This window comes from Oncorhynchus mykiss, chromosome 27 (genome assembly GCF_013265735.2).
Source record: "Oncorhynchus mykiss isolate Arlee chromosome 27, USDA_OmykA_1.1, whole genome shotgun sequence".
Classification (NCBI taxonomy): Eukaryota; Metazoa; Chordata; class Actinopteri; order Salmoniformes; family Salmonidae; genus Oncorhynchus; species Oncorhynchus mykiss.
Window position 1 is genome coordinate 7,262,935 of NC_048591.1, and position 12,079 is coordinate 7,275,013.

General features: G+C 51.2%; 1 protein-coding gene across 4 annotated transcripts in view; it reads right to left on the bottom strand.

The window, feature by feature from the left end:
• Nucleotides 1-12,079, bottom strand: part of LOC110507059 (Down syndrome cell adhesion molecule-like protein 1 homolog) — a 159,901-nt gene that overhangs the window by 11,134 nt on the left and 136,688 nt on the right. For all 4 annotated transcript variants that reach the window (XM_036964925.1, XM_036964924.1, XM_036964923.1 and 1 more), the window contains exons 19-26: nt 10,213-10,359; nt 9,432-9,587; nt 7,123-7,262; nt 4,787-4,940; nt 3,594-3,711; nt 3,130-3,293; nt 2,930-3,028; nt 785-973 (exon numbers count right to left, since the gene is read on the bottom strand). In XM_036964925.1, the coding sequence (XP_036820820.1) occupies nt 785-973; nt 2,930-3,028; nt 3,130-3,293; nt 3,594-3,711; nt 4,787-4,940; nt 7,123-7,262; nt 9,432-9,587; nt 10,213-10,359 (1,167 nt within the window). The remainder of the gene's footprint in view (nt 1-784; nt 974-2,929; nt 3,029-3,129; nt 3,294-3,593; nt 3,712-4,786; nt 4,941-7,122; nt 7,263-9,431; nt 9,588-10,212; nt 10,360-12,079) is intronic.

Sequence of the window (12,079 nt, forward strand, 5' to 3'; positions counted from 1 at the left end):
CCGTCACCCCTCTCACAGCAGTAACCGTCACTCCTCTCACAGCCGTAACCGTCACCCCTCTCACAGCCGTAACCGTCACCCCTCTCACAGCCGTAACCGTCACCCCTCTCACAGCCGTAACCATCACCCCTCTCACAGCCGTAACCATCACCCCTCTCACAGCCGTAACCGTCACCCCTCTCACAGCCGTAACCGTCACTCCTCTCAGAGCCCTAACCGTCACCCCTCTCACAGCCGTAACAATCACCCCTCTCACAGCCGTAACCGTCACCCCTCTCACAGCCATAACCGTCACCCCTCTCACAGCAGTAACCGTCACTCCTCTCACAGCCGTAACCGTCACCCCTCTCACAGCCGTAACCGTCACCCCTCTCACAGCCGTAACCATCACCCCTCTCACAGCCGTAACCATCACCCCTCTCACAGCCGTAACCGTCACCCCTCTCACAGCCGTAACCGTCACTCCTCTCAGAGCCCTAACCGTCACCCCTCTCACAGCCGTAACAATCACCCCTCTCACAGCCGTAACCGTCACTCCTCTCACAGCCGTAACCGTCACCCCTCTCACAGCCGTAACCGTCACTCCTCTCACAGCCATAACTGTCACCCCTCTCACAGCCGTAACCATCACCCCTCTCACAGCCGTAACCATCACTCCTCTCACAGCCGTAACCATCACTCCTCTCACAGCTACTTTAGCTCCTCCCTCTCTGCCCCTCCTCGCCTCTCCTGCCGACTAAACCCTCCCATGTCCCTGTATCCCCCCTCTCCCCCTCCCCCTCACCTCGTCCGTGGGTCTTAGCCTCGATGATTTCACTGATGCGTCCCGCTCCCACGCTGTTCTTGGCGGCCAGTTTGACCTTGTACCAGGTGCCACAGCGCAGGTTGTCCAGCTTGAAGGACCTCTCACTGGAACTGATGAACACATCCCTCCACCCCTCCATGTTGTCCACCGAGTACTGCAGCACGAAACCTGGGGAACACACACACACACACACCCACCATGATAAGTGCACATTTTTCTTATTTTCAGATGTTTTTTTTTTTTTCAACCTTCAGATAAAATAGAGAAAATTTGAAAAAAAAACAACCACATTACATGTAAACACTTGAACACTTAAAACACGCCAGGTACCCAAATATTTTTGCAATACTCAGCTGGTTCATTCAGCCAGGTTCAGATTTCATTGTGTCAGTACCGCTAGATAACACCAGAGGGGGATGGCGAGTCATACATCTCTTCCACTACCAAAGGAGAAAGCTGCATTCATGACTGTTCTATGCCGCCATTACTTTCCCAGAAGCCCCCAGCTGGGTTTGGGAGGGCGCGCTGACCGGGCATATATGCAAATGAGAACACAATATGGCATCTGCAGTCATAATCAGCTGCCTTGGATTTATAGTCTGTTTATAACTCTCTTTCTCTCGAGCTCTGTCCTCTTCTCTTATGCTCTCTCTCCCTCCATCTCTGTCCGTCTTTCTTTCTCTCTGGCAGATGGCACAATAAAGGGTAGCATGCCAGATGGATTGACCTGTGTAGAAAGCTTACTGGCTTTTTAGTGTGCTTTTAGAGGTATTACTACTCTCCCAGACAAACAGTGGATAACGCCAACCAGTCTCCCTCTCCCTACCACCGAATGCCTTCGACATCCACGTCTTCAGCGCCCAGGGGAACTGAGGAGTCTGTGTCGATCACATGGCACAGGGTGGCAGGATTAGTCGTAGACTCCGATGACCATGGTAGCTACTGTCAGTCCCACGGGCCACCTTATGGCCAGAGAGGCACACCAGACACAGGATATAGACAGACGGACATCCGGCGGGAACAGACAACCTTACAGGCAGAGATACACTAATACACACACACAGGCGGAGTGAATCAAAGACGGCCTGTTGAAAAGGTGTGCATACTGGGCTCTATTTTTTTGGGGGGGGGCTGCTGTCAAGCCAATGCAATTGTCAAAACGCACGCTCGTTTGCAATTTCGACCTGTTCAATCCGGCGTTCTATTTTCAAACCTAAGTGCTAGGATTGGTAATTTACCAGAGCTCACTGAACAAATATGCACACCGCAAATTGCACACACAGTGAACACACACACAGACACACACACACCGCAAGGTAGTCAAGATAGTCAATGAGACAGCTCCCCTAACTGGGAACCAAAACAGAGTGGAACCCACGTCAATAAACAGATAGCATGGTACACAAGCGAACAACGCTTGCTTGCGCTGAGGTGGGCTACCGTTTCTCTCTCCCTCGTTACTGTAGCCCATGCTATGGGCCAGGAGGATCAAATTCGGCGGCCCCAGACGATTTGGAGTTGGACGGCAATGCAAAGACCATCAATAACCTACAGAACACGAGACAAACGCACGCGCTCTATTAAGCCACTGAGGGGCCAAGCCCTTGGCACACCTACAGCTCGTTTATTCATCCAAACCCAGCCCTTTTGCTCCAACGCCAGCTATTGCGCTCGTAATAACGGCTGTGAGAATTACAAGAGTTTCACTGACACCCCTGGACCTAAAGCGCTAGTGTCAGCAGTTAGGTTTTCCATTGCATTAGGTTTGTTAAAATAGAGCCCACGGAACTAATACGCACACTGACAATTGCACACACACACAGCACGGTAGTCAGATAATCAACGAGACAGCTCCTTAACTAGGAACCAAAACAGTGGACCACCAGTCAATAAACAGAGAGCATGGTACGCAAACCAACAAAGAGACAGAACGGAGAGATGGACACAGGGCAAGGAGAGAGAGAGAGAGAGAGAGAGAGAGAGAGAGAGAGAGAGCACAGGGACTGATTGGTAGATATAGGGATGGAAAGGAAAGAGAAAGCGCAGAGGCGTTGGGCAAATCGCAGGAGGGAGGAGTGAGCTACGTTTATGTAAATGCTCACGCACAGCGAGACTGGTCAATACCTCTGATGGAGGATCCTCCGTTGTCCCCGGGGATCCAGGCCAGGGTGATAGAGGTGGGGGAGGTGGTGGAGACAGTCAGACGGGGCTGGTCCGGAGGAACTACGGGGGGGGGGGTGGGGGCAGACACACATGGTCAGCGCACTACATCACAACTGGTTGACCCATAAAAAGGAGGGGGATTCCAGTGCGATGAGGCTCACCTTGCACCAGCAGGTTGACAATGATGGTGTCAAAGCCCAGCGTGTTGGTGGCCGTGCACGTGTAGTACCCAGAATCCTCAGCCTTCACCAAGCGCAGGACCAGCGTGCCATTGGCCATGATGAGCCTCTGACCGTCCAGAGTCACCGGGATGGCAGTGTCCTCACTGAGAGAGAGAGAGAGAGAGAGAGAGAGAGAGAGAGAGAGAGAGAGAGAGAGAGAGAGAAGAGAGAGAAGGAGAGAAGGAGAGCGGTAGAAAGAGTGCGAGCAAGAGGTAGAGAGAGAGAGTGCGAGAAAGAGAGAGGTAGAGAGAGAGAGAGCAAGGGAATGCTGACGTAAACACAGATTTAACACTGGTCCAGTGGATGGTGGAGTTGGGGTTCCAGACATGGAGGGCGGTACTCACGGTGGGGGGGGGGGGGGGGGGACTGACAGAGAGGAGGGGCTGAGGAGGTTAGGGTCTCACCTGTCTTTAGTCCATTTGATGGTGGGGGTGGGTTCGCCCACTGAGCTGCAGGGTAGCCTCACCTCCTTCATCCAGGGAGTGGTCACTGTACCTCCGAACGATAGGATCTTAGCTGGGGCTGAGGAAGGGAGTGACACCACTTGAGAAAGAGTTGCGTTGAGAGGTAATCGGTCTGTTTTTCAAATTTACTCAACAGTAATGCTAATTCTTAATTTCATGCATTTTCATTTAATCCAACAAGGCATACACTGTACAGTTTGAGGGAACAGGATCCCACACATTTCAGTGACAAAGGAAAGACTATATAAAAGACGGAGCATATCTAAATGAATGAATATGACTGATGGATCCTCCAGCAATGGCCTGTTTTCATTCACAAGGAAGCTTTTTGTGTTTGCATGTCTCATGTACGCACACGTCTCTCTCTCCCTCACTGTGTTTTGCACTCTTGACATCTTAATGCTCGTGCCCCTGTGCTCTTGTGCCGTGGCTGAATGCAGTATTGAGTGGGCCAGCCTGGAGCATACAGCCTTTTACTACTGCTGCTTATCAGCTGGCACAGAGAGACACCGTCACACACACACACACACAAGAGAAAGAGACTGGCTCTGTCACAGGAAGGGAGAAAAAAGGAGTGTACGTACCGAGAGTGCACTCTCTTACTCATTCGCTATCCCTCTCTTTAATCCAAAGGCTATTGATTCAACTGCCCTCTTCATTTTCTCAGCCCAGTCTGCCCCTCTACTGCTCTGTGTTTTCACCAGGTCTGCCCCCGTCATATCCCTCCCTCCCTCCCTCCCTCCCTCCCGGCAGGCCAGCTCATCTGACCAGTGCCCTGTAGGTCTTCATATCCTCATTAAGAACACCGGCCTCTGTCAAACAACCTGCTCTCTATCAAATCAGGAGAGGATGGACAGGAGTTATAGAAAAAGGAGAGTGGAAAAAGTGGGAGAGAAGGGGGAGAGAGAGAGAGATAGAGAAGAGAGGGAGAGAATGAGAAAGGAGAGAGGAGAGGGAGAGAAAGAGAGAAAAAAGTAATTGAGGAACGAGAGAAATCGTGAAGAGAGAGAGATAACAGAAAGGGAAGAGGAGTAGGGACAAATCTGTGACGGAGAGATTGACGGAGGGGAATTTAAAAAGCCAACCCTGTGACCCCTTAACGCCATCCCCCCTTCCCCCTGTGGAGGGCTCACCCTTCCCAGCAGGCTCCACAGTGACCTTGTCGCTGATGTTCCCCCGTCCGGCGGTGGTGACGGCGGCGGCCCAGATGAGGTACTGCTGTCCGCGGTTCAGGTGGGTGACCCGGTAGAACAGCAGCTCAGGGTTGGCCTCGTACTCACTGGGGGCCTGGGGGGAGAAAACATCACACTGTCCACTCCGTCGCTGATCTAGAATCTGTTTTACCCTTAAGACCACAATGAACACGATGATATGGACAGATCCTAGATCAGCACTCCTGCTCTGAGATGGGTTCCAGACGCTATAAAGACCGTGGTGGAAAAGAGCAGAAGCTCAGAGCTACGCAATCAGGACAAGACAGCTACTACTACTGATTGACGCAGAGAGCTTCAGGTTGCCTTTGAAAAGGAGCACAGACAACGTGCTTCCCGGAACTTTCTCTCTGTTACATTACCTTTCTGCAGTCAAAACGCTAGAGTGTGTATGAGTGTAAAGTTGATGGGGAGGAGGGATGGGAGAACATGGGTGAGGAGAGAGAGCATGGGGAGCACACGGGGGGGGGGGGGGGGGGGGGAAAGAAAGAAAGAGAGCGAGAGAGGGTCGAGGAAGTGAGGAGGAGACCGCAGGGAGTGCAGACGGTTAGATGAGAGCGAGGGAGGGAGACAGCGGAGGACAGAACAATCAGTCAGCCAGAGATATCATTAACAATCAGACGGTCTAATGAGGGCTATCTACTGCAGGCAGCAGCAGAGGAGAGCACAAGGACTCTCTCACACACACACACACACACACAGCGGCTGATACACACAAACACACACACACACACACACACACACAGCGGCTGATACACACAAACATGCATTACACACACACACACACAGCGGCTGATACACACAAACATGCATTACACACACACACACACTGTGGCATATATGACCTGGGGATGGATGCCAGGGCTCTGTGTAATTGCGGTGTGTTTAAGCCAGCCGTGTGTCTGCTGTCTAGACACATCCTCATCATTGTCCATACATACACACACCCACACCCATTCACCACACCCATCAAACACCCCCCAGGTGCCCCAGCACCCAGGAAGTGCCCCCCCCTTCCCCTCCCACCAAGTGAGTCTGTGGTCCTCCAGCTACTCAACCTGTCACTGTGCTGCTCATCTCTACTCAGACCAGAGAGAGAGAGAGGAGCATAATCTCCATATTCATACAGTATCACTATCAAACTGTTGTTGTGCAGAAAGGTTTATTCTGGGCACATTTATTCACGTGTTCATGTTGTTTTTCCACCGTTTCTCGACTGAACGCAGTCCTGTAGGGATCTACTGGGGTGGCTGGGTTCATCACAGCTTTCTTCTCTTCCCTCGGTTCCCCCTCTTTCTCTTTCTCTCCCCCCCCCCCCCCCCCCCCCCCCCCCCCCCCCGCTGTCACCCCTGCCTCCCTTCTCGCTCCTTCTACTGTGTACTCTCTCGTACCTCTCTTTCCTTATCTTCCTGGAGGATGGATGGATGGATGGATGGTGGGAGGGGAGGAGTGTCAGAGTGTGTAACGGATATTAAAATATCCCTCCGGCGTGGAGATAGCGCTAATCCGGGGAGCGATAGAGGGAGATAATGAAAAGAGGAACAAAAGTACTCCCCGCGCAGCGCATCTGACCCACCCTCCCCTCGTCCCTCTCTCCAGTCGCACTCATTTACATAGTAATCATCCCTCACTCTGCGTGGGGGCCCGGAGAGAGAGAGAGTGAGAGAAGAGGAGTAGAGGGAGCATGTGTATGTCTGGATGGAGTATATTCATTTGGCGTAAAGGTACACATAATATCTGTGTGTGTTCGGTTCTGTGTGTGTGTGTGTGTGTGTGTGTCTGTGTGAATTTGCTGGACGAGGTGTTTTATGCAGGTATTTCAGAACTTGCTGTATAGCTGGAAAAGTGTGTGTGTGTGTGTGAGAGAGAGAGAGTGAGAGTGAGTGAGTGAGACAGAGTGAGTGAGACAGAGTGAGAGAGAGAGTGTGTGTGTCTTTGCTGTCAGCTTGTTTCCTGCACTCGTTGATGAACAGATGAGGTTGTCCTGGCAACGTGATGAGACGCAGATATGCAAATGAAGCAGAAGGGTGAAGTTACACGCACACACACTGCGGTATGAGGACAGCTTATTTCACACTCATCCTGCTGATACTGCAGCATCAGACCACATGCATGCACACACACACACACACACACACACGAAAATACTTGTAGACAAACAAACACATTCAGAGGAGAGTGTATTATAATTTGTGTCAAGAGACCCTCCAAGTGAGCAAGATGGACAGAACCCCCATTCAACCCCTCTCCCAACTCACTGGTTGGCCTGATCCGGGGCTGGAGCAGTAGATGGTGTACTTGCGGATGATTCCATTGGGCTTGTGCGGGGGTAGCCAGGAAACCACCACACTGCTGGTGGAGGAGGGCACAGCTTTGATGCCAGCCGGGGGGCCAGGGTCTGAGTGACAGAGAGAGAAGGAGGAGAGAAAGACCGTTACAGAGAGGAAAGGACACGAGAAGAGACAAAGGACTGATGTCAACTGGACATCAACATAAAGAGCAATCCTGTAACCGCTTGCTCCTTCAAGGTGTGACGTGGAATATTCAGCTTGTTGTAAAACACTCAATTTGTCAGGGCATGGACTCTACAAGGGGGCGAAAGTGTGCTTCCCACAGTTGTCTCAAGTTGGCTGGACCATTCTTGACACACATGGGGAACTGTTGAGAGTGAAAAACCCAGCAGCGTTGCAGTTCTTGACACACTTAAACCGGTGCGCTGGCACCTACTACCATACCCCGTTCAAAAGCCACTTCAATCATTTGTCTTGCCCATTCACCCTCTGAATGGCACACACACACACACACAATCCATGTCTCCGTTGTCTCAAGGCTTAAAACCGGTCTGTTTAACCGGTCTCCTCCCCTTCTTCTATACTGATTGGAAGTGGATTTAACAAGTGACATCAATAAGTGATCATGTCTTTCACCTGATCAATCTGTCATGGAAAGAGAAGGCCTTAGGGAAGTTTTAGAGTTAGCAGGCTTTTTGCAGCTTTGCTAGTCTCAGCCTGTAATTTTAAGAGGCTCACAAGACTAACAGAGTCTCACAAGACTAACAGAGGCTCACAAGACTAACAGAGGCTCACAAGACTAACAGAGGAGAAGAGAGAGAGAGAGAGAGCGAGACAGACAGACAGACAGACAGACAGACAGAGAGAGAGAGAGAGACAGAGAGAGACAGAGAGAGACAGAGAAACAGAGAGAGAGACAGAGAAACAGAGAGAGAAAGACAGAGAAACAGAGAGAGAAAGACAGAGAAACAGAGAGAGAAAGACAGAGAAGCAGAGAGAGAAAGACAGAGAAGCAGAGAGAGGGAGACAGAGAGAGAGAGGCGTTTGCACAATTCTACTCCAATCACTACTCCATATGCTGGAGACAGACCTAGGGGCAGAGCTAGGGAGAGCGAGACGAATGAAAAGAGGGAGAAGAGAGAGAATTATCTTGGACGTATGTGAAGAGGGTGCCCCTGGACACACTGTCAACCCACATCAGACGTAGAGGAACACTCAGCTAGCCAACACACACACAAACACACACACACACAAAGCCAGTCTGAAGAACATATACACAGAGAGAATACAGAGGGCAAGAGAAAGATAGAGAACAGAGAGAGAGAGAGAGAGAGGAATAGAAGAAAGACCTCCGCTGAAATAAGACTTCTGAGAATCTCTCCTATCCTCCGTCCCTCCTTCCCTCTGTTTCCAAACCCTAGCCCCCACCCCTGCCTTGCCCCAGGGAGGAGAGGATGTAATCCACAACCCACCAGTGTAAGCACAAAATTAATTATCTCTAAGCCACAAATAATTAATCTCTCTCCTTGTGCTGGGTGCTGAGCTGGACACACACATGTAGATGCAGATGTACACACACACACACACACACACACACACACACACATACACACACACACCCCTTATGCCCTCCAAACACACACCCTTTGGCTTCTTAGTTCTCATTAGTACTAGTAATAGCACATCACAGCACAAATAGGCATTAATCAGCAACCTCAGCTTCCTAAACCTGACATCAGCCCCGTCATCCATCCATCCCCCTCACACCCCACAAACTAACCCCAGCCCAGCCCCCTGTCATCCATCCATCCCCTTCACACCCCTCAAACTAACCCCAGCCCCCTGCCAGCCATCCACCCCCTCACACCCCACAAACTAACCCCAGCCCCCTGCCATCCATCCACCCCCTCACACCCCACAAACTAACCCCAGCCCAGCGTCTTGTCATCCATCCATCCATCCACCCCCTCACACCCCACAAACTAACCCCAGCCCCCTGGCATCCATCCACCCCCTCACCCCCCACAGACTAACCCCAGCCCAGCGTCTTGTCATCCATCCATCCTGCCCCTCACACTGACCCCAGCCCCCTGCCATCCATCCATCCATCTATCCATCCCACTCACACTAACCCCGGGATCCCACACCTTATCTAGCATTAGGCCACGCCCTCAAAACATGTGTGTATTTTGTGTGTGCATGCATTCCTCTGTATATGTTTGTGTATGTGGGGGGGGCGTGTGTGTGTGTGTGAATGTGCATGTGCGCGCACTCACGGTCCTCGCGGGTCTGGATGTACAGCACATTGCTCCTGACCCCATCCCCAGCCTGGGTGTAGGCCAGCACCTGCACACTGTAGTTAGTGAACTTCTCCAGCCCTCTCAGCTCCACCTGCTCATGGGTTGTCGTGATGTTCTGCATCTCTCCCCACTCTGACAGACACAGAGGGAGCGGGATGGAGAGAGACGGAGGGACAGAGGGTAGCAGAGTGAAGAGAGTGTGCAGAGTTAGACAGAAGGACAAGGGGAAGAGGGGAAGAAGAGAGGACGAGCAGGGGAAGGAGTTGGAAAACAGGGAAAGGATATGATCAGTCCTCAGGATGAGTTTCCAAAAACAGAAAACCACAAAAAGCACACCAACACATGCACAAAGAGACAGACAAGATAACTGGACACAGTATCGCTGCATGAGGAGTAGCTTTGAGGAGGTTCCGGTTTGTAGTATGATCAGCTAGTTTAGGGGTCTGTCGGCATTTGCTTAGAACATGTGTAGTAAGAGCAGCAGGCTGGTGGTTGGGGTTGATTTCAAGGATTCACAAAATACATGTTTTATTTCGCCAGAAAAAATGTTTTCAAGGAAGACCAGCAAATAAGGTCTGGTACATAAACCAGGTTAGGTAGCAGTCAGAGGTCAGGGCTGAGGGTTGAAAGGTTAAAGTTCAAACTGAGGTTGACTCAGGGTGGAGGGGCCAGAGGTCAGATGCGTAGAAGTGATAGTTACTCTTCCCGTGGCCCTGTGCCCGTGCCTGCGGGTAAATCGGGCCCCCACAGCACCCACCTCCGTCGGGGAAGAGGGACCAGAAGACCACCCGGTAGCCCTTCAGCACGCCGTGCAGCGTCAGACGCGGGGGCTCCGCCCAGGTGATCACTGCCTCGTCGGATGTCACCGAGATGGCCCGCACGGTCTGGGGCGGCTGGCTGGGCACTGGAGAAAGGGAAGGAGGGAAGGGGGGAGAGATTATGATCAGGACCCATCAACATACCACATGTTGATCACAACAGTTAGGGACCATTTCCTATACACCAAGTAGTAAAACCTACACATGTAAAAACACAACCCAAAGCCTAGATTAGCCTAAATATCTAAACATCAGATGAGTGATGACTCTAAATCAATTAAAGACACATCTGTCCTCTCTGATGTGAAGACATTGGCGTCAAAAAGGTTCCTCTGTCTCACTTCTCCCAGGTGCCCCTTCTATCTATCAGCTGCCCTTGGCTCGCTGACCAATGGGCTTTCACTGGCTGAATAACACCACTATTGAGGATGAACAGATCTGGACTTGTGAGAGAAAGAAGAGGAACAGGATGATTGGATGGAGGCGGACTGAATGGAAAGAGAGAGAGAGAGAAAGAGAGAGAGAGAGAGAGAGCGAGAGAGAGAAAGAGAGAGCGAGAGAGCGAGAGAGAGAAAGAGAGAGCGAGAGAGCGAGAGAGAGAAAGAGAGAGAGAGAGAGAGAGAGAGAGAGAGAGAGAGAGAGAGAGAGAGAGAGAGAGAGAGCGAGAAAGAGAGAGAGAGAGAGAGAGAGAGAGAGAGAGAGAGCGAGAAATGAAAGCGGTGGAGTTGGCTTGCAACGATAGGGAAGCCACAGCTGGTGTGGCGAGAGAGGGAGTTGTGGAGGACGAAATGGGGGAGGAAGGGAGAGAGGGAGGGAGAGGGGAGAAGAGAAATGAGGGGCTTGTGTTATTAGGTCTGAGGGTCCTTCTCTGCTCACAACCCCCAGTTGACGTTAACGTTACAGGCCTGACACAATCATAACCTGCTCCTTACCACTCGCAACGATCCAGACCTGACACCATCACAACCTACTACTATCAATTCACCCCGAATACAACACAAAGGAGGAGGGAGGAGCGAGGGAAGGGCGGAGGAATCACGAGAGACAGAGAGGTGAGAGAAAAGGTAGGAAAAAAAGAAGAACCAGGAAAACATCAAAACAGGCAAGAAGGGAGGGAAGTATGGAGAGACTAGAGTGAAAGTGTTGGGGGGAGATGTGAGGCAGCTTGTGAGGGAGTAGAGGCAGAGAGACAAATGAAAGGTGTTTTTTTTTTGGAGCGAGAGAGAGAGAGAGAGGGGAGGAGGAGAGGAGGAGAGGGAACGCAGGCATAGGAGGAGAGGAAGAGGAAAAAGATGAAAAGAGGGAGCAGGGAGACAATGCGTTCAGCTGTGGATAATTACGGCAGGAAGCAAACAGAAAGAGAGAGACAAGCTAATTAGAATTATTTTTAGTATGCTTGTTGTTATCACTATTATCATAATGGCCATCAATATCACTGTCACCACGGAGACAGCCACTGGGAAGAGCAATGCTCTGGACCAATAGGGCTTCAGCCAACTGTGTGTGTGTGTGTGTGTGTATTCTTGTGCGTGTGTATTCATAGAGTGTGTTTTCATATTTCATAGCAAGAGAAAAACATCAAGAGAGGGAGGAGGAATACACAGGAGAGTGTTGCAGAGACACCCCGGTAGAGATCACCCAGACAGAGAGAGAGACAGAGACAGAGACAGAGACAGAGGGAGAGGGAGAGGGAGAGAGGAGGAATACACAGGAGAGTGTTGGAGAGACACCCTGCTAGGGATCATCCAGACACAGAGACCAAAGAGACCTCAATTGCTATAAAATATAGAGTACTGCACACACTAC